This window comes from Onychostruthus taczanowskii, unplaced genomic scaffold (genome assembly GCF_017590055.1).
Source record: "Onychostruthus taczanowskii isolate IOZ18803 unplaced genomic scaffold, ASM1759005v1 scaffold18, whole genome shotgun sequence".
NCBI lineage: Eukaryota > Metazoa > Chordata > Aves > Passeriformes > Passeridae > Onychostruthus > Onychostruthus taczanowskii.
In genome coordinates this window covers 7,457,271-7,476,662 of record NW_024499017.1, presented here as the reverse complement: position 1 = coordinate 7,476,662, position 19,392 = coordinate 7,457,271, and the positions used below count along the sequence as shown (strand labels likewise).

The window sequence follows — 19,392 nt, the reverse complement described above, 5'->3', positions numbered from 1 at the left end:
GGCCGGGCCGGGCAGCGCGGTGGCGGCGGCGCGGGCGGGCGGCGCGCCGGGCCCCATGGCCTCCTGCTCCAGCATCGACATCGAGGACGCCACCCAGCACCTGCGGGACATCCTCAAGCTGGACCGGCCGGGAGGTGAGGAGCGGGGACCGGGGGGCCGCGAGAGGCCGCCGGGCCAGGCCGGGCGGGGCCTTGTTTCGGGCCGGGCCGCGGGAGCCCCTCGGCCGTTGCGCCGTCGCCCCGCCGGTTGTCAGCGGTCGCGCTCGGGGCCCGGCCGGGAGCGCTTCGCCTCGGGGCGCCTGGCAGCGCCTGCCGACCCGCCCGGGGCCAGGAGGTCCCGCTCGGCACGGCCTCGCTCCCCGCAGAGCCCGCGGCGCGGAGCGGCCGGTGAGGAGGGGAGCCCCCGGCCTGGGCTCCGTCCCTGAGGGAAGGGTTGCTGGCGCTGGGCAGAGCGAGAGCAGGCCGGGCCCAGAGCTCGCTGCTGCGGCGGTCTCGGGGCTCCGTTCAGCTGAGAGGTGCTGCTGCTGGGAGATGAACAGCACCGACCTCCGTGGCACGAGTGTGCCCCCTTCCCAGGAGTACTTGGAGTGTTTCCCAGGCGTCTCTCTGGGCTCAGTGCGAGGGGCTGGTAGGCTGCTCTGAGATCAGTGCCAGATTCCCCCTTTGCAGGAACTTTTCACTCTTCTTATTTGTATGTAAAATGGGAGCACAAATATCTCTCCTAAAGCGGTTGTGGGTCTTCTCCCTGTGCTCTGAACTGTTATATTTCCCTGCTCAGAGTTCAGCGGGCTCCCTTCTGCCTGTAAGAGTATCAGCAGCAGGCTGGGAGTCAGCTGGATAGTGTTTCCACTCTCCTGGAGCTTCAGCTCTCTCTCATCTCACTTGTTGAACCTGCCATGGTGTTTCAGTCAAATGTGGTGAGGTAACATTCTGAAGGAGACTGAGACATGAATGCTTTGCAAAAATATCCTAGCCTCTGGGCAGAAGACAGAATTATGCCCCTCTTGTGCTCCTTTCAAGGGAAAGGCAGGACAGGAATAGTGTTAAGTTCAAAATGTCCTGAGACTCAGCAGGAATGTGCTACCTCCAAAGCAACTGCCATGTGTGCTGCCTTTTGCTTGGCCAAAAGGAAGAGAGGCTGGGTGTGGGATTGTTGTGGAGGGCTGTAGAGGCCCACGAGGTGGGGGACTAAACCTACAGGAAGGCAGCTTCATTAGCTCTACTACCCTTAGAGAATCTTCTCATTAATTGGAATAGTTTCTGTGGTTTCTGGAGTGCTAGCACGTTCCTGAATTCTAATTCTAACAAGAAAAATACATTTTTTTGTTTGTAGTGCAGCACTGTACATGAAGACTGGAAGGAGAGCTCAGTGCAGGAATGGGGAACACTCATTTCACAAGCAGTTTCTGAAAGGATATGTTGTGGTTGAGAAATGGTTGGAGTTGTTGCTCAAGTTCTCCTGAAGCAGCTTCTCCTGCTGGTTGAAGTCAAGGAGTTTTTGACAGAGTATGGCTTATTTCTTTCATTCTTCTTTCCTGTTCATTCTCTTTTTACCTTCTCTGTCAACTCCAGTGCACAAGAAGGCATTTGAGAGGAATGGGCAGGAAGTTCACAGAGGGAACCTGTGCTGGTTCTCGGCAGAAATCACTGCCTGAGTAACAGCAAATACACTTGAAAAGATGGACATAATAAGGGGAAGAAGAGTGCACATGTTAGCTGAAAGTCTCCTGTTAAGATGCCAGGGAAGAGGAATAGGGGAGCCTTCAAGTTTTGCAGTACCAGGTGTAGGTAGCTGTGAGCAGTGTTGTGTTCCTCTAGGTCCTGTCCAGGCAGATGACAAGAAACTCTCCCTGCTCTAAAGAGTTTACAACTGTCACAATACTTTTTTAATTCTGGGCTTGGTGATTGTGAAAATGTAATCCACTACCCAGTCTGTCTCTCTTGACACAGTTTCTCCCAGTTTTGGCAGACTTCATCCCATGCTTCAGTAGCTGTTGCCAAAGCATGGACCTGCCTGCTGAGATGTGGGGACAGGCTGTCAGTGCCACAGTGCTGAGGAGGAGCATCCCTGCTGGTGGTGGGCAGGATCCTTCCATCCATGCAGAGATCTCTGCTGCTAAGCAGGTGTTACGTGGGCTCACCCTGCTCGTGCTGTATCAGGGCAGTGTTCTGTTAAGTACAGGCTGGTATCTCCTGGTGCAGCTGATGGTGGGAGCAGGAAGAGTTCAGTGTCTCAGCTCTGACTGCTCCTGCTCTTTGAAAAGGTAATGAATACAAACATCCTTCTTTCCCTTTGAGACCTCGATCTACCAGTCTGGCTTAACCTTTTGGTTAGTTCATGTCCTTACTAAATAGAGCCTCTTCCCTTCTTTTATGCCTCCAGGATTGTGCACAGACAACCCCTGTGCTTGTCTGGTTTCCACTAACACAGACTGAGCTATGCCCATTCCTGAACTTGGGTGTGCTGTTGTTGGGCCCATCAGCCTATGGGGAGTGTTTCCTCCTTCCTTTTTTCCATGGAGCAAACATCACTATTCTGCTGTCTGTAAAAGAGCAGCAGTGCTTACATGAGACTTTACTGTGGCTGCAAAAGGGCAAAGCACATATCATCTTTCTCTGGGAAACTGGATGCTTTTTCTGTGGGGAATATTTTCCTGCCTTTGGTCACAAAGGATCAAGTGCTGTCAGTGGAAGTAGCTGGACAAGCACCCACCATGTGTTGTAGGAATAAGGGGCACATCTTAATCCTGTGACAGCAAGCACAGCACCAGTGGGAGGTGCTGGATCACATTCCCTTGCCTGAATTTCCTTGAGCTGTGTGAGTGGTGCTGCTGCTTTTTCTTCATGCAGTGCAGGTACACTGAGGTGAGTGCCCAAATTGTCCCTGCATCGGGGTCCCCTGTCACTGCACATTTCTGTGTCCATAATGACTCTTCATAAACAGACCAGCTTAAAATACCCTTAAATACCATTAAAAATGAATAATTGTGGTTGTTTTGGGCAGCAGCACTCACCCTGATCTTTTGAAGCCTAGTCAGTAGTAGAAAGGTTGTCTTACTTTGGAAGGATCTGCCTCTTGCCCACAGTTATGTTTGGGTTTGTTACATGTGCCAGTGATGGGGAGCTTCTGGTCCTGGGAGCAGCCATTTTGCAAGAGCTCAGCAGCAGTTGTTACCTGGCAACAGTATACGAAATTTCGGGTTTCAAAACCAGTGAAAATTTCCAGCGAGGATTCGCTGAGACAGGCGGCTTTTCCTTGGTGGGCTGATGTGGGGGTGCAGATGGGGGGGGCATTGTTCTCCAGTGGGGGTTGTCAAATATTTGCCTTGCTGGTGAAGAAGAAGAGTCTCCTTCACCCCCTGTTGTGTCTGTCCCCTCCTAAAGCCTTCAGAAGGCATGGAAGCCACCAAGCAGCTTGTGCTAGGCCAGATGTGCAAAGTCAGGGCATACACACTCTTCAAAGCACAGCTGGGGCTCTGAACAAATGGCTGCTTTACACAAAATTTGAGTGCTATAAACTTCTCTGTGATTGTTCAACCAAGGGAAAAATATGGGAATCCCAAATGCACAGCTGCAGAGTTTCCTAGGAAAATTACTTAAACACCTGGACTTTAAGGTCTCATGGTCAGAAGCTGGTTTTGGAAAGTAACAAATGTATTGTTTCCAGCCAGCCCCAAATGTTGCAGCTGATCTCTGCACTGCTGGACTTCAGAGGTGTCTCTGCAGGCCTGAGGGTTAGAAGTGACTTGTCAAGAGCCTTTTGGTCTGCCACTTGATTCAGTAAACCTGAATTACCAGCTTAGTCGTTCTGATCTAAAGCTATTTGCTCCTTGAACCTGGTTAAGTTCCTTGAAACATATTGTTTGGAGTTTGTCTGATTTGCTTGTGAAGGAAAAAGAACTATTTCACTCAGATGTGTGGAGGTGAGTTTGTCATCACACGGGAGGTCTCTTATACATCCTTTTTGTAGGACACTTCTCCCAACCAATTCAGCATATTCTACCTGACAGACCAATAGAGGCTGACAAAAAGCACCTGGAGCTGGTGCATTTCACCCTGTGCTATTTTTTTTAAATGCATGTTGGGCACAGCTGGTTGTGCTTTTCCTCAGGTTCGGTGAATGAGAACCAGAGACCGTCGAATTCGTATAACGGGGACCTGAATGGGCTGCTGGTGCCTGATCCCCTTGGGAGTGGAGATGGACCGGCTTTGGCCAAGCCAGTGCATCGCAGCATCTCTCTAGGAGCCCTGCAGGAGAAGCAAGTCATGTAAGTTTTGTCAAAGAAATGCTGGGAGTGAATAGAAAACAGCTCAAATTCGGTTCTCTGGAGCGTGGACATGCATGCTGGGTGTCTGACAATGGGTTTTGTGTTCAGTTCAAGTGGCAGTTGTGAGCCAGTGTGAGCTCTTGGTTAGAGCTTCTGTAGCTTTTGTGAGGCTGATGCATGGAGTCTGCCATCCTTGCAGCTCAGGAACTGAAGAATATCTGCAGAGTTGTTCAGAGAAATGAAACAGGACTTACATGGTGAAAATTGCAGGTCAGAGTGAATGTAAATCATGAGGGCTCTGGTTGAAACTTGTGGTTCCCCTGTAGATGTTCAGCAGGACTCCTTCAGAGACCCAAGTCACCTGAGCTGCTGCAGAACTCATGGAAGTAGCTTCTGCTTGGGTTCTCTGGTCATGGTTTTGAAAGAGGATGCTGTGAGAACCATGAACAGTGTGCACTGTTTTGTTGATGATGTTCAGCTGGTTGGTTTTGGTTTCTTTGCACCTTCCAGTGTTGGGGACTTGAATCAAATGTCTGTGCTCAAGTGAAATGAACTGAAGGTTTTTAGGCTGAACAAAGCAGGTGTTTGACTCTCTCAAACCTCTGACACATAGGGAAGGGAGACTCAGCTGAGAGGAGTTTCTGTCTTCACTTGTTCATCTCAAGCTCTTAGATGCACAAATCCTGCTGTGTTGCTGTTAAAATTATGAATTTAACATAAAGTGTTTAATATTCTGTTCCTGTGAGTCCTGTCTGAATTTCCCCTCCTTTTCTTTTTTTTAAAGCTGCCTTTCTGGTGATGACAGCTCCACATGCTTAGTGATATCAGCAAAAGACGTGGAGGTGGTGGCCAGCAGTGATTCCAGCATCACCAGTAAGGCCAGAGGGAGTAACAAGGTAAGGAGCAAGAGAAAGCGTGGTCTGTCTCTTGTTTAGTCACATCAGCTCATGCCTGAACATTTTTAAACAGAAATAAGTATCTTCTTTCTTGTGTCATAGGAGTTTGTAATTAGGTAGAAGTCTGTTCAAAGAGTTTATACCAAGAAGGAAAAAATTGGAGCAGTATCTTGTAACTGATTCTTTCTGTTATTCCAGAGTCTGGCCGAGTTATCTTCTCATTTTCAGAAGTTCTTGATCTAAGCTGTAGGTTCCTGGGAAAGTGTCCTTTCTCCACAAACATGATTTTTCTGCTGGTTGTTTCCTCCCTGCACCCTGAAGGTTTCCCTGACTGGGAGGGGAGGGTTTTGCTGGCATCAGTCCTGCTGAGAGCTCTGGCCAGCAGGTCAGAGCTGCAGGAACCAGTATGCTGAAATTAGAGCTGGTGCTGAGCAGAGAACTAAGCTATGCTCAGAACAAATGCTGATGATTAGGAGGGAGACATCTGGTCTTGATCCACTCAGCCCTTTTCCACTTTGTTCCTTAATTTTCCATTTTGTTGCTTTTTCATTTTCCATTTCATTTTGTTTCTTAGTATGCAGTAAACTAAGGGACAACAAAGATGAAAAAGATAATTCCAGACGTTTCTCATATTTTGTTTTCTTTCTCCTGAACAGGTAAAAATACAGCCTGTTGCTAGATATGACTGGGAGCAGAAATACTATTATGGCAATCTGATAGCTGTCTCAAACTCCTACCTGGCTTATGCCATTAGAGGTGAGTTACCTTCTTGCCTTGGATGTGATTTGTATTCTTTTTCTCTGTTTATCATTAAGAAAGGCAGAGTTTACATCAGAACAACGTAAATGGCACTAATTGAAACATACCTTGCAATACTCAGATCAGAGTGCTGTTGTAGAGGGAATAAGCTATGGTGGAGAGAGGGGTTTGTGATGTGAGAGAGTTAGAAACAAAAGAAAAGGACTCATTGGGGATGTAGGAAATGTTGAAGGACTACATTGGTTTTACTGGAAAGCTGATGTTCATATTTCTCCTCTAATTAAATATTTCTGCAGCAAACAAACTGCTCTGTAACAAAGCACAGAAACAGCCCCATGGTAATTTGAGCAGATAAGTGTTTGTGATGGATTTGCTTGCATAAATTTAGATCTGAGTTTAAGGCTAACTTTTGAGGATCCAAAGAGCAGTGCAGATGCAGCGCCTTGTGCAATAGAGAGGAAAGCAGAACAACACAGGGAAAGATTGTTTCACTGCATATGGGAAAGAAAGTGGCAGAATAAGAGGAAACAGTCTCAAGTTGTGCCAGGGAAGGTTTAAATTAGATTTTAGGAAATTTTTTTTTCATGGAATGGATTCTAAAGCATTGGAACTGCCCTGCCCAGGGAAGTGGTGAAGTCACCATTCCTGGAAGAGTTCAAAAAACATGTAGATATGGCACTTGAGGACATGGTTTAGTGGTGAGCATGAGGGTTGTGCTGCTTGGACCTGATGATCTTAAAGGTGTTTTCCAACCTTAACAGTTCTATGAAGTGAACACTTAGTTATCTACAGTGTCTCTTTCTGCTCTCATAGAAGCACAGAGTGTCTGTTTGTCTTTGTTCTTAGTTCTCACACCAGTTTATCTGGTCTTTTATGAAACCTGCTACTCTGCTGTTGTGTTTTTTCCTAGCTGAGGTTATTTTAGAGTGCTTAAGGTTGTCTCACTCTTTTAAAAGTATTTTAAAAGCTTGGGTGTAGTAACACTGAGAAGCTGAGTGGTTTGCTAGGGCTGGCGTGGGCATCAGGAAGTGGAAGCACCATGATCTCTGTTAGGCTGCCTGCTTTGTAGTCATTGGTGTTTGTCTGAAAAGGGGAAGCTGGAAACTTTGCTTAGTGTGCACATGTCCTGAAGCATCTTGTTTTCAGTCATGAAAGCCAAAAAGCAGTGCTTTCTGCAGGGTGAATGTTCATGCCTTTTGCTTCCCCTTACAGAACGTGTATTTGAGCTGTCTGCCTCTCAGTGACTCCTTTTCTCCAGTAACTGAAAATTAAATTGCTAATAAAATTAATTCACTGTCACTGGAGGAGTGTGGCAAGCTCAGGATGAAGGTTTAGGCCTGGCATTTAACTGCAGCATTTAATGAGAATAATCCTGGGAATTACGAGAAATTTATGGGAGTTGTGGAAGGTTTATGAGAATTATGCAGAGAAACCACAGCCATAAATGGTGACTTCTCCCTCTGTCTGTCTCACAGCTGCCAGCAATGGCTCGGCTATGGTGCGGGTGTTGAGTGTCAGCACTGCTGAGCGATCCTTGCTGAAGGGATTCACGGGAGGCGTGGCAGACCTGGCCTTTGCTCACCTCAACTCCAACCAGCTGGCCTGCCTGGACGAGGCTGGCAACCTTTTTGTCTGGCGTCTGGCCATGGATAAAGAAAAAATCCAGTATCTTGTCCAAATACACCTCCTGTCAGCCTCTGTGTAATGGTTAGATGTGAATGCAGCCCCAACATTGCCCTTTAACTTTGTAGCCTTTGCAGAATAGCAGCTTGCAGGGGAAACATTGATAGTTATGCCCCTTCCGGAGTATCAAAGCTGTCAACTTTTACCTGCATTCAGCACAATCATTACTTGAAATTCTAGGAGCACCTCAGTGCTCCTGGTCCACACAAATTTGACAGTGAGAAGTGTCAGTCTGTACCAGCTGGCCTTGGGTGTGGACACTGTCACCTCAAGTGTGTGACAGAGGTTTGTCTTGTCTGGTTCTCTTTTCCTCATTTACTTCTCTAGGGAAGAGGATGTAATACATCCCATCCACTCACTATATTCCTTCCAAACCTGTCATCCTTTTAGTGGCCCTGAAATTTATTTTCAGTGTTCATTACCCTAAATATTTTCCTTTTAATTGCTAGGAGTGATTGCTCAGTGCTTCTGGGAAACATGTGAGGTATGTCACCTCGGAGTGTAGCTTTTTAATTTTAATTGTGCACCATCATTTCAAAAGCAACTGGAGCAAAGGTGGTGGTAGTTGTTGAAGCCCTGATTTGTGGTGGTGCACTCGAGCACTCAGCTGGGGGCAGAGTGATAGCTCTTCTCTCTTTCTCTGCTAGTGTTGCAATGCTAAGGAGTCATCTAATCATTAGCTGTGTGATGGATTGCACATTCAGACGTGGCTGTGTGCCCTTGTGCTTATCCTGTCACTGCAGCCTTCAAGAGAAAATTGTAAGAACCTATAAACTTTTGTAAGCTGAAGCTCTTCTGTCAGTGAAGAAACTCTAGCTTGGTTGCTTTCTCAGCAGAATCCATTTACCTGCTTCCTTCTTGAATCAATGGCCCAAAAACCTTTGAGGTTTAACAGTATTAAAACATCAGACCAAGCCCGAACAGGTTATTGCTGGGCATTAGCAGCAGAGCCAGAATGTTACATTTCTTAACCCTGGTGATCAGAGAGGAGATCTTGGTTAACATCAAGCGACCTGACAATACCCCACTGAACACCTTCCGGAGAATCATCTGGTGCCCCTTCATCCCCGACGACAACGAGGAGAGCGGGGAGGAGGGAAGTCAGACCTTGGCATTGTTGCATGAGGACAGGGTAAGGAAATTCTGCTTTGGAAACGTTGTCCTAATTTATCATTAGGAGAGAATTTGATGGAGGAAAGAGCTGAGTTTACGGTGAACTTGTAAAGGCTCCTATCTAGTTCGTGTTGGGGATCCCCCTGTAAGATGTTGGATTCCTCTCTTCCCAGGAGAGATCATTCTCTGGGCTTCATGAGGATGGAAAGGGAATTTCTGCTCACCATCAAATGCCAAGGACCACTTGAAACAGAGACATCACTTGTCTGTTCAGGCTGAGCCAGTGCCCAAGGGAGGGGCTTGGTGGGCAGCAGCTACAAATGCCAAGAGCAATTCCCTGTGTTATGTACAGTGCCAGGAAAGCATGGAAGGGCAAATTGTGTGGAAATGGGAAGGTGTATGTCACACACTTCCATTTGGCTGGTGTATCAGGCCATAAGATAAGGATCTAGGAAGTTCTCTGGATCAAACCAGTGGTTATAAAAATAAACCTGTGTGCCTGCATGTTTGTTTTCCAGGCAGAGGTGTGGGATTTGGACATCATCCGAACCAACAACAGCTCCTGGCCGGTGGAAGTGCCTGATATCAAAGAAGGTTTCATTGTGGTGAAAGGCCACAGCACGGTACAAACCTGGGTTCTTTGGGTTTTCTTTGGGTCATAGTGTCTCAGGAGCTGCAGTTCTTAGGACAGTTGGCTGTAAAAAAAAACAGTTGTGAGGCAATTATGATTGTGAAAAGCCAGAAGAGCCCAAATCAAAATGAGTTTTATTCATAACTTGAATAACAGTAAGAGCAGTGGCAACAGAATCCCCTGCACTTGAATTTGCTGTCTGGAAAAGGTGATGTTATATTATTACCAAGAAAGAGAGTGCCTGTCAATTGTTCTGTGAAGGCTTAATGTTAGAAGCTACCAGTTTGTGTTAGAAATCACTCTGGCCTTCTCTACTATCAGATTGTTAGTCAAATTCTTGATTAAAGAGAGAGCTTTTTCTTCTTGTAAAGTAAGAAAAGCTATAAAATTACTTCTCTGTGTTTCTTTTCTCCCTCTCTGTAGTGCCTGAGCGAGGGAGCACTTTCTCCAGATGGAACTGTGCTGGCCACAGCAAGCCATGATGGTTTTGTAAAATTCTGGCAGATCTATATTGAGGGCCAGGATGAGCCAAGGTAACTAGAGAATTGGGAAATGAAGGATCTTGGAAGAGAGAGCAGCATTTTCTCTGGGAGAATTTCCTTGATACAGAATTATCTGTGATGGTCATTCTCAGGACATTATAAAGATACAGCATAAGTGTTTGTAACTTGTTGCTGAAAAATTGCACCACTGAATATCATAGGCTTATGGAAAAAGCAGAGAGCTGTGTCTGGAAACAGGAGTTCTGTGCTTTACACAAGCTGTAGTCAAACTCTTTTGCACTGTATGTGTAAATGCAGGAAGCTGCTCTGAGCTGTTCTTTTCAATGTTGACTTTTATGTAAGACTTGTAAAGAGCTGCAAGTCAGTAATGCTTTGTGGCTTCTGGACAAGGAGTTGTGTGTTCAGTGTCAGCATCCTCCTCATTTACCACTCCCTTCACACTTGGATGTTTTCTCTGATTTATTCCCAGGTGTCTTCATGAGTGGAAACCCCATGATGGTAGACCTCTTTCCTGCCTGCTCTTTTGTGACAACCATAAAAAACAAGACCCAGAGTAAGTCCCCAATCCTGTGCTTGAAGTATTAAAGTTCAGCATTGTCTTCTACCTCTGCCTTGCCTTGAAAGTTCCTTGTAACTGAATAATACTTTAAAATTTTGGCTTTGCAGCAGGAACAAGTCCTTAGTCAGTTTTTTAGTGATGGAGAAATAAATAAGATTGTGAAGCACAACCTAAAGTGACCTTAATCACAGTGCCAATTCCATGAAAGTAATGAGAATTCTAAACTGAGGAGTCCTCTCAGGTGTGTGGTATGGTCAGTCTTAAATGGCCTGTTAGTCCTCCAGATTTCTACTGCCCGAATACAGCTTTTATTGTTATTGTTTCTTCAGTTGTGATCTTAAGGTTTCTGAGAGGTGTAGTGGTTTCTAGTCTGCCACAGAGCAGAAAATTTCTGGGAACTTTAAGCCATGGTTGGGCAAAATCAGCCATGGGCAGCTTGTGAGGAGATTTTCTGGGAAGGGCCAATCTTCTTTAAGAGAACTTGAATCTGTTGTTCCTACAGAGTTCCCTTCTGGAGGTTTCTCATCACAGGAGCTGATCAGAACAGAGAGCTGAAGATGTGGTGCACGGTGTCTTGGACCTGTTTGCAGACTGTTCGGTACGTGTGCGTGGATGCCCCTGGAGGCTGGGATTTAAGGGTACTGAATTTGCAAAGGTGATCCCTGATGTCCCATGGATTCTACTCCTTTGCCATTCCAACCTGTCATTAGAAGCTCTCAGCTGTGGCAGATGTCAGGTCAAGCTTAGGCAAGACCAGGGAAGTTTATACTTTTATTATTTGTGGTACCAAATCTGTTGTCTTTGCCTTGTTCTGTAAAGCATGGACATAGCTGTAGCATGAGGGGAGATTGCACAACAAAACTGCACACCTTGAGTGTTTTCTTCTCTAGAAATTTTAGATATTCAATAACCAGTCTAGGATATTTTCCTATTAGTGCTTGTCCTGTTTAAATTTTGAGAAGCTGCTGTGTTGGTAGAGCTCAAGAAATTATCCAAGGCTTAAATGTTGAGCTGTGTAAGTCCAGAAAGTGAAATTGTGCTTTAATCCGTCCCTTGGCTCAGCTTAGGTTCCCTGATTTTATTTTTCTGATGGTGGATCATGGCCTTTCTCACTACCCACATGCTTAAGGCCACTTTGGATTTTCCCTCTTTAAATGAGAAGAAATTACATAGAGTACTGCTTTTATCACCTCACGCTACAGAAAGTGCAAAACTTGTGGAAGGGTTATTTTGATCTGGTGGATTTTTGGTTTTAGATCTGTAGCACTGACTCTTGTACTCCTATGAATGTGGAACATGATGAGTAATGACTAAGTGTCACCTTCCATTTCAGTGTTCAGAATCCATAACTTGATCCTATCCTGCCATCTCCCAGCTGCTTTCTTAGCTGATGTCAGCACTGATTTCAGCAAAGCAGTTTTTGTTCTAGTGGGTGGTTGCACTGTAAGGGCTGTAAACTCCTTAGGGTTCTGTGGGAGTTTTGGTAATTAGTGAAGTTTCATGGCAATCGTGCTGGTTGGGCTTATCTGTCTTGCTGTCTGCACCCCCTCCCTCTTATTTGTATATGTAGCTTTTCTCCTGACATCTTCAGCTCCATGAATATTCTTCCCAGCCTGAAAGTCTGCCTGGACCTTTCCGCTGAATATCTGATACTGAGTGATGTGCAGAGAAAAGTAAGTAGTTCATTTTGTTGCTGCCTGTGGGAAATGGTGGCTGAAGCAGAATTGGCCTTGTGTGTGACTGGTTCTGCTCCCTAGGTGTGGGATTTGCATGTTAGTAGATTAAAAATGCAGAAGTTGACTAAGCAGTTTCATCATTGTTAAATGAAAAAGGGCAGCAAATCAGCCGAGTAATCCTGAGGAGCCTTAAGGATTATTTCTCACCCTTTGTAAAGCTCTCATTTGGAGATACTTGTGTCTGGCATGATAGGATTGAGTTCTTGATCAATATTGACTCACTTAAGTGCGTGCTGCTTGTGGTTCCCTTGAATGTTCCATTTCAAATTTCAAGATCCAGGCTTTATTCCTCACGTTATTTCCCTTGTTCCCAATCTGTTTCGGATGCTCAGCTCTGTAGTCCCCACACATGTGCATGGTCTGCTCTGAAAGCTCTGATTTACCATTTCCAGGTCTTGTATGTGATGGAGTTGATGCAGAACCAAGAGGAGGGCAAGGCTTACTTCAGCTCCATCTCAGAGTTCCTCCTTACCCACCCAGTGCTGAGCTTTGGCATCCAGGCCGTGAGCCGCTGCCGGCTAAGGCACACCGAGGTGCTCCCAGCAGAAGAGGAAAATGACAACCTGAGTGTAGGTAGGTGACAAAATTTGGCTGCTGTGTGGTCAGGATTTCTTTCCTGGCTGGTTCTGACTTTCTTGTGAAAGGCTGGTCACTTCCCCCAAATAACAAGACAAGAGGCAACAGCCTCAGGTTGCACCCAATGAGGTTTAGGTTGGTTGTTAGGAAAAATTTCTTCACCAGGCTTAAGCTGGGTTGTCAAGCATTGCAACACAGTATTCAAGGTGTGGCCTGGTCACTTCCCTGGTCCTGCTGGTCACACTTGTGCTGAAACAGGCCAGGATGCCAGTGGCCTTCTTGGCCACCTCAGCACATGCTGGCTCATTTTAAGCTGCTCTCAACCAGCACCCACAGGCCCTTTCCCACTGGGCAGCTTTGCAGCCACTCTGCCCAGTCCGTGGTGCTGCAGGGGGTTGTTGTGACCCAAGCACAGGACCTGGCACTTGGCCTTGTTGAACCTCACACACCTGGCCTCAGCCCATCAATCCAGCCTGTCCAGACCCATCTGTAGGCCCTTCCTTCCAGCACATCAGCACTCCTGCCTAACGTGGTGCACAGCATCCTCAGCCAGTCAAGGGAGGGAATTGTCTTGCTCTGCTCTGCAGTGGTGCAGCCTTGAGTCCCATGTGCAGTTTTGGGCACTACAATTTTAAAAAGACACTAAGCTGTTAGAGAGTGTCCAAAAGAGGGACATGAGGATGGTGAAGGGGAAGCTATATGGAGAGTGGCTGAGGTCACTTGGTCTGTTCATCCTGGAGAAGAGGAGACTGAGGGAAGACCTCTTTGCAGTCTTCCAGCATCCTCACGAGGGGCAGGCACTGATCTTTTCAATCTCATGACCTGACAGGACTCAAGGACATGGCATGAAGCTGAGTCAGTGGAGGTTTTTGTTGGATATCAGGAAAAAGTTTTTCATCCAGAGGCTGGTTGGGGACAGGAACAGGTGCCCTGGGGCAGTTGTTGTAGCACTGAGCCTGTCTGAGTTCAAGAAGCATTTGGACAGTTCTTCCAGGCACAGTTATTTCTTGGGGTGTTCTGTGCAGGGCCAGGGGTTGGACTCAGTGATCATCATGGATCCCTTCCAGCTCAGGAAAGTCTGTGATTCTGTGGAGTTGTCTGCAAATTTACTGAGAGTGCTCCTGATCCCCTCATCCAGATCATTGATAAAGAGAATCTGTCTCATGCTGGTTCTTTGCTGTCAGTTCATTCTGCTGTGATGCTTTTGTAGTACTTTGTGTGTAGTTTCCATGCAACTTCATATTTTACCTTTGTGTCCCTTCCAGAAGGTGCTCAGGGCTCTGGGGCTGTTGAATCAGCAGCAGGTGTGCTGATAAAACTCTTCTGTGTTCACACCAAGTGAGTATGTGTGTGCAGCTGTCTTTGTCCTAGCCCTGAACTGACCTGTAGAAATTTAAGTTAAATTCTTTTGTTCATAACAAAAGCTACTTGGCCCCACAGAAATTTCTGGGGTGTGTATGGCCTTACCAGGAGGTAGCCCTGAATGGTGTGACAAGCTTGTAGTTCCAAGGCCATGAGTGATTTCAGAGTTGTGCTCACACAGATGCTGGGAAGCATCTCAAATACCCTGGGTGGCAGAACTGGGTGACATGGCTGAGTGAGGGTCAGCTTCTGTTGCTTCTGTGACAGGCAGAAAACACTGAAGCATTTTCCAAGGGAATTAGTTCAGTGAAGAGAAATCTTCTGAGCCTTAATGATGCCTTAAATCTTCTCCTGGTGGTTCTTAAGCTTATGAGAGATGCTTGTTTCTTTCTAGGGCCCTACAGGATGTGCAGATTAGATTCCAGCCTCTTCATAGCCCTGACACAAGTGCTTCCATGCCTACCCATGGCTCTCACGAAGAATTTGGTGAGCATGTGTGTTAAATTGGTCTTCAGTGTTGCTGAGCCCTTAAAGGTTATTGGTGGGGAGAGCAGGAGGGTGGTTTTGGCTATCTCTTTGTACTGCAGTAGTGTCATTGCATAAAGGAATGACATTGGAGTAGCAGTGGAGCAGGAAGCTGGTTAGACCCTGGTTGTGGGTGTGGAGTTTGGGATGTGTTAGACCAGGAGTGCTAATGCTTTGTGCATGCTTGAGTTCACTGTCCTGGGTGATTTGGCACTTGTGAAAGAAACTTGAAGTTTGTCTCTTGTCAGGTGGAAGAGATCAGAGTGACAGCAGAGCTGTGGGAGTAGAGGGGGCTGGGCTGTCTGTGATGAGCACTTTCAGCTCATTCACCATTCTGGGATGTGGCATTTCAACTGGACTTGCTTTTAGGGAAGAAAGGAAGCTTGAACATTTTATTATCAAAGCCTGATAAAATCCAGTCTGGCATACAAAGAGGAAGCATAACACAGGATTTGCTTTGCTCTAAGCTTTCACTGGGATCTTGCAGGGTTTTTGCTTAGTCTTTTTGGAATCAAGCATGGCATCCAATAGCACAAGTTTATATTTTGTGGAATTAGAGCTTTAGTTTTGGAGAGAAGTTCCAGACTGATTTGTACCTCTCCCTTGAAGCCTTTCCAGACCACATGGCTGATCTGAGCACGGAAGGGCTGGGATCTGAGAAGGAGTCTGTGCACGGCTCCCAGCCAGACCTGCGGCGTATCGCTGATCTGCCTGTGCCAGCAGACTTCCTTTCTCTCTCCAGTGATGCCAAACCCAAGCTGATGACTCCAGATGCATTCATGACACCAAGTACTTCTCTTCAACAGGTAATCAGAGATCAGCATTGTTAAGGTGATGCAGGGGATGGGGGTGGATTTTGGTACTTTTGGACATGCTTTCCAGCTGTAATGACTGTGATAAGCTCTGCTAGCTGAATGCAGAGCACACAGGAAACTCTGCCTGTAGCCAGACTGAGCAGAGACCTGTTGGCACATCTGAAATGCTAAACTGGCCTAAGCTGGTGTTGTAAGTGCTGTGTTTAACTGCAGAACCACTGATACAGGTATGCTTTGTAGAAATGTGGGTTTGCTAAATAACTGTATCTGAGCTGGGAGACTGCTCTTACTGGTTTACACATGTTATTTGGGGATATGATATAACTGTAATGGAAGAAAATATGCAGATCTGAAATGATCAGGTAGGTAGATGGGACTGTTCAGACTTGTGAGACTCCAGTGGAGTACCCCACTCTGCCATAAGCCCACTGTCCCTCTGCACTGGTGAGGTCACTCTGGGGACTCAGCAGTTCCCCAGTAAAAGCAGCCATATGATGAGGATGTTTTGGGACTTGCCTTTGACCAGCACCTTAGCAGAACAACCCAACCTGTGGGGGAGTTTTCTATTCCCTCTTCACCAGAGACTCTCTAGGAGTCTTTCTTTCTCCGGTTGAGTTGTGTTGTTGCCCTCTGTGCCATCCTGACTGCTGTGTGTTTCCTTGCAGATTGCTGTGTCTCCAGGCAGCAGTGTCAGTTCCCTGACTGCAGTCACAGCCATGAGCAGCACTTCTGTCACGGATGCCTCTCTGCCCAGGTAAATAGCACATGAGATAAATAATGCATCTGCAGCTGAACTGGCACAGGCCTTTGGGATAGCACAGAGCTGTAGCACGTCTTGCAGGAGAGGAGATTGTAACCAGAGTTAGAAACTGGCCTGAGTCCCAACATCCCTGTATAGGCAGCTGTTTGCATCCCTATTGCAGCTTGGAACATGTCTGTTATCTAGGGGCCAACAAGAGTGTTTTATGTGTGCCTCACAGGGATTCTGTTATTGCAGCTCAGTTTTGTTGCTCTCCATGCTCTTCCCAAAGGGCCATTGTTGTTTACAGGTAAGAGAACTCTGCAGCCACCAAGGACAGGGAATTAGGACTGGTAGGAAAATGTGTGTGTGACAGTGGGTTGGGCTGCATAACGGGAGAACTTCGCTTCTGGGGGTTGGGAAAAGGAGGGAGACCTATCTCATAGTGTCTTGTTTCTCCCTGTACAGTGTGCTCTGCAGATACAACTGGTCCCTTCTCTCGCTGACCCCTCGAATTCTAAAAGATTGCAATGCCCCTTTTTTTCTTTTTTGTTGTTTCCACCTGGTATCTCTCTGGGCTGTATGGGGACTAGGACATGCAGGTGCTCATTGACAGGGAGTAGCTGCCCGTGCTGGAAAGAGCAAGGGCTCCTCCACTGACCTTTGTACCCCATTGCCTCATCTTGAGTATTTCATGCAGATCAGTCATTTCTTTTGGCTGCTTGATTTGTTGGTGTCTGTTTCTGCAGAGCTTCAGAAGACTTGACTGTGAGCCCCAAGATGCAGCTGGACACCAGCCTCACACTGAGCAGCAGCAGCAGCAGTCTCCAGACCAGTCCTAGGAGTCACTCTGTTCTTATCCCAGGCCTCCCTGACAAGCTTACACCAAAGGCACCTGTTCCAGTAAGGCTCCAAATGCTTCTCCATTCCTTCTCATGGGCCAAGGAACCTCTCTATGGGCCTCTACAAGCTGAAATTGCTCAGCCTGGAGAACAAAAGGCTCTGAGGAGCAGAGTGGCCTTTTAGTGCTTTAAAGAGTGACTTTTTACATGAGGAGACAGCGATGGGGCATGGGAGAATGATTTTAAAGTAGAAGAGGGGAGGCTTAGGTTAGATGTTAGGAGGAAATTCTTTTTTCAGGGGGTGGTAAGGCACTGGCATAGACTTTCCAGGAAAGCTGTGGATGCCCCATCCCTGGAAGTGTTCAAGGCCAGATTGGATGTGGCTTTGAGCAACCTGGTCTAGTAGAAGGTGTCCCTTCCCATGGCAGTGGGGTTGGAACGAGATGAGCTTTAAGGTCCTTGCCAACCCAAACCTTTGTAGGATTCTATTAAATTACACTTTTTTGGATGTTCACAGGGACAGTGTGTGCCCTTTGGTAAACAAAGCTGCTGGCACAGATGTGCAGTTCAGTTTACTCAGCCATGTTGGTGGAATTTGTCCATATATAGAACAGCTTCTCTCTGAAAGAGAGATACAGCTATAGATACAGCAATAGAGAGACAGCTTGTGCTGTCACCATCCCAGTGGCTGGAAGTGGTCAGTCTTTGTGTTAAGAGACTGCTACCTGGAAAGGCTTATTCCTGCTTGTTGGTCTGATGAGTCTGAAATCGCAATTTCCTATCCCTTAGTTTTAATTTCCAGGTGTTGTGTAGAACAGATCATGATCAAAGTTTGAAATTGAAACAAGTTTTCAGCCCAGGAGATGTTCAATGTTAAAACTAATGTTCTCCTTCAAAGAGAAGGGAGTCTGGAGCAGAGCAGGGAGATAGAATTTGTGTTACATTTTCTTTTGAAAGCAAGTTCAAACTAGCATTGGCTTCAGTGTGTTGTTAGCCCAGTTGAGAGTCCACTACAAGTGCTGGGACTGTTTTCCATCTGGTGAAGGAGTGGGAGCCAGGGAATCACATGAGGAAACAGCAGGCTGTTTTCAAAGGCAGTTAGTGTAAGACACCGGGGGTTCTTGGAGTGTCTCCACATTATCCTAAAGCCTCTTGTTCAATTCTTTTTGTTTGTAGGTCGCACCAGGAAACTCCTCTCTAGCACTGGAACTGCAGGAAGTGGAGCCCTTGGTGGTGCCCCAGGCTTCTCCCACCCGTGAGCGCTCCCCAGATGTCATTTCCTCTGCCTCCACAGCCATGTCCCAGGACATCCCAGAGATCGCTTCCGAGACCCTGCAGCGCAGCTTTGCGGCGGCTGCGCCCGGGCTCCCTGGGGAGGTGCTGGAGCCCGGGCACCACGCAGACAGTATGGCCTCAGCTGCCTCTGCCTTGCACTTGCTGTCTCCCAGGAACCGCCACAACTCCGAGCACAGCCACCACTCTTTGGACATGCCTCCAGTGGAGGTGGACAGACTGAATGCTCCATCCTTACTGGAGACTGCTTTAACTCAGGAAAATGCATCTTCTGACAGTGTTGTGAGTCAGCCATGGCCGGCAGCTCCTGACATAACCCGGGAAACCAGGAACAGCATGGCAGACAGGTAATCCCTTGGGTTTGTCTGGCACAGGGCAATTTGTTTGCATTGCCAAATTGGCAGCTTGGTGAAAAGCTCTTATGTTGTGATTAATCCAGAGCAGTTCTCCATCCCTCTTTCCCTTGAAGGATCTGATGAGTCAGCTTCCTCTGTGCTGTGTCCTGAACTTCCTAGGCCATCTGTAACCATTTCTGCTCTCTGATACCCTTTGAGGCATAAATGATCTCTGTTAAGAAGGTGAAAAGTCTACTTTGTTGGCCTTCATGTCCACATGGAGACACGAGATTTTTTTTTTTGTGTGTGCTCTGGAAATCAAACCAGTACAAGCTACGTTCTTCCCCAGGTGATGCAGGCTTTTACTGAATCAATTGACAAAATAACTGACAGGTTTGCTTGTGTGTCTCTCTTCTAGGACTGGCTGTATGCAGCTAGTGTTATAAATACATTAAGTACTTTAGCAGTCAGAAAATGAATGGCAGTGGAGCAGGAATGAAGGGTGGTGCAACCTCACTTAGAAGGAGCAATCTGTTGTGCTGGAGCAGTGCTGGGTTTCATCACAGAATTAGGGTCCCTGTCCTGTAGTAGGATGAGAACAGCGAGATGCATCTGGCATCTCCAGATTCCACTTAGGCTGGGACTACATTCACCATGTGAACCTGCAAACACCTTTCTTTTCAGCAGGACTGGAAGGCTGAGAGGGTCAGTGTTGTCCCTCAGGTAATCCTGGACTGTTCACTCACCAGAGTTGCAAA

The 19,392-nt window shown here is 46.9% G+C and overlaps 1 protein-coding gene across 1 annotated transcript in view; it reads left to right on the top strand.

Annotated features, from left to right (window-relative positions):
* The first annotated feature begins 6 nt into the window (after positions 1-6).
* EDC4 (enhancer of mRNA decapping 4) overlaps positions 7-19,392 on the top strand; it is a 33,069-nt gene continuing 13,683 nt past the window's right edge. The window contains exons 1-18 of the mRNA XM_041400728.1: positions 7-134; positions 4,111-4,267; positions 5,052-5,163; positions 5,820-5,919; positions 7,398-7,587; positions 8,590-8,737; positions 9,237-9,341; positions 9,773-9,882; positions 10,322-10,405; positions 10,914-11,009; positions 11,982-12,084; positions 12,540-12,720; positions 13,989-14,061; positions 14,480-14,571; positions 15,220-15,416; positions 16,091-16,179; positions 16,914-17,067; positions 18,183-18,646. Coding sequence (XP_041256662.1) covers positions 56-134; positions 4,111-4,267; positions 5,052-5,163; positions 5,820-5,919; positions 7,398-7,587; positions 8,590-8,737; positions 9,237-9,341; positions 9,773-9,882; positions 10,322-10,405; positions 10,914-11,009; positions 11,982-12,084; positions 12,540-12,720; positions 13,989-14,061; positions 14,480-14,571; positions 15,220-15,416; positions 16,091-16,179; positions 16,914-17,067; positions 18,183-18,646 — 2,534 coding nt within the window. The 5' untranslated portion in view covers positions 7-55. The remainder of the gene's footprint in view (positions 135-4,110; positions 4,268-5,051; positions 5,164-5,819; positions 5,920-7,397; positions 7,588-8,589; positions 8,738-9,236; positions 9,342-9,772; positions 9,883-10,321; positions 10,406-10,913; positions 11,010-11,981; positions 12,085-12,539; positions 12,721-13,988; positions 14,062-14,479; positions 14,572-15,219; positions 15,417-16,090; positions 16,180-16,913; positions 17,068-18,182; positions 18,647-19,392) is intronic.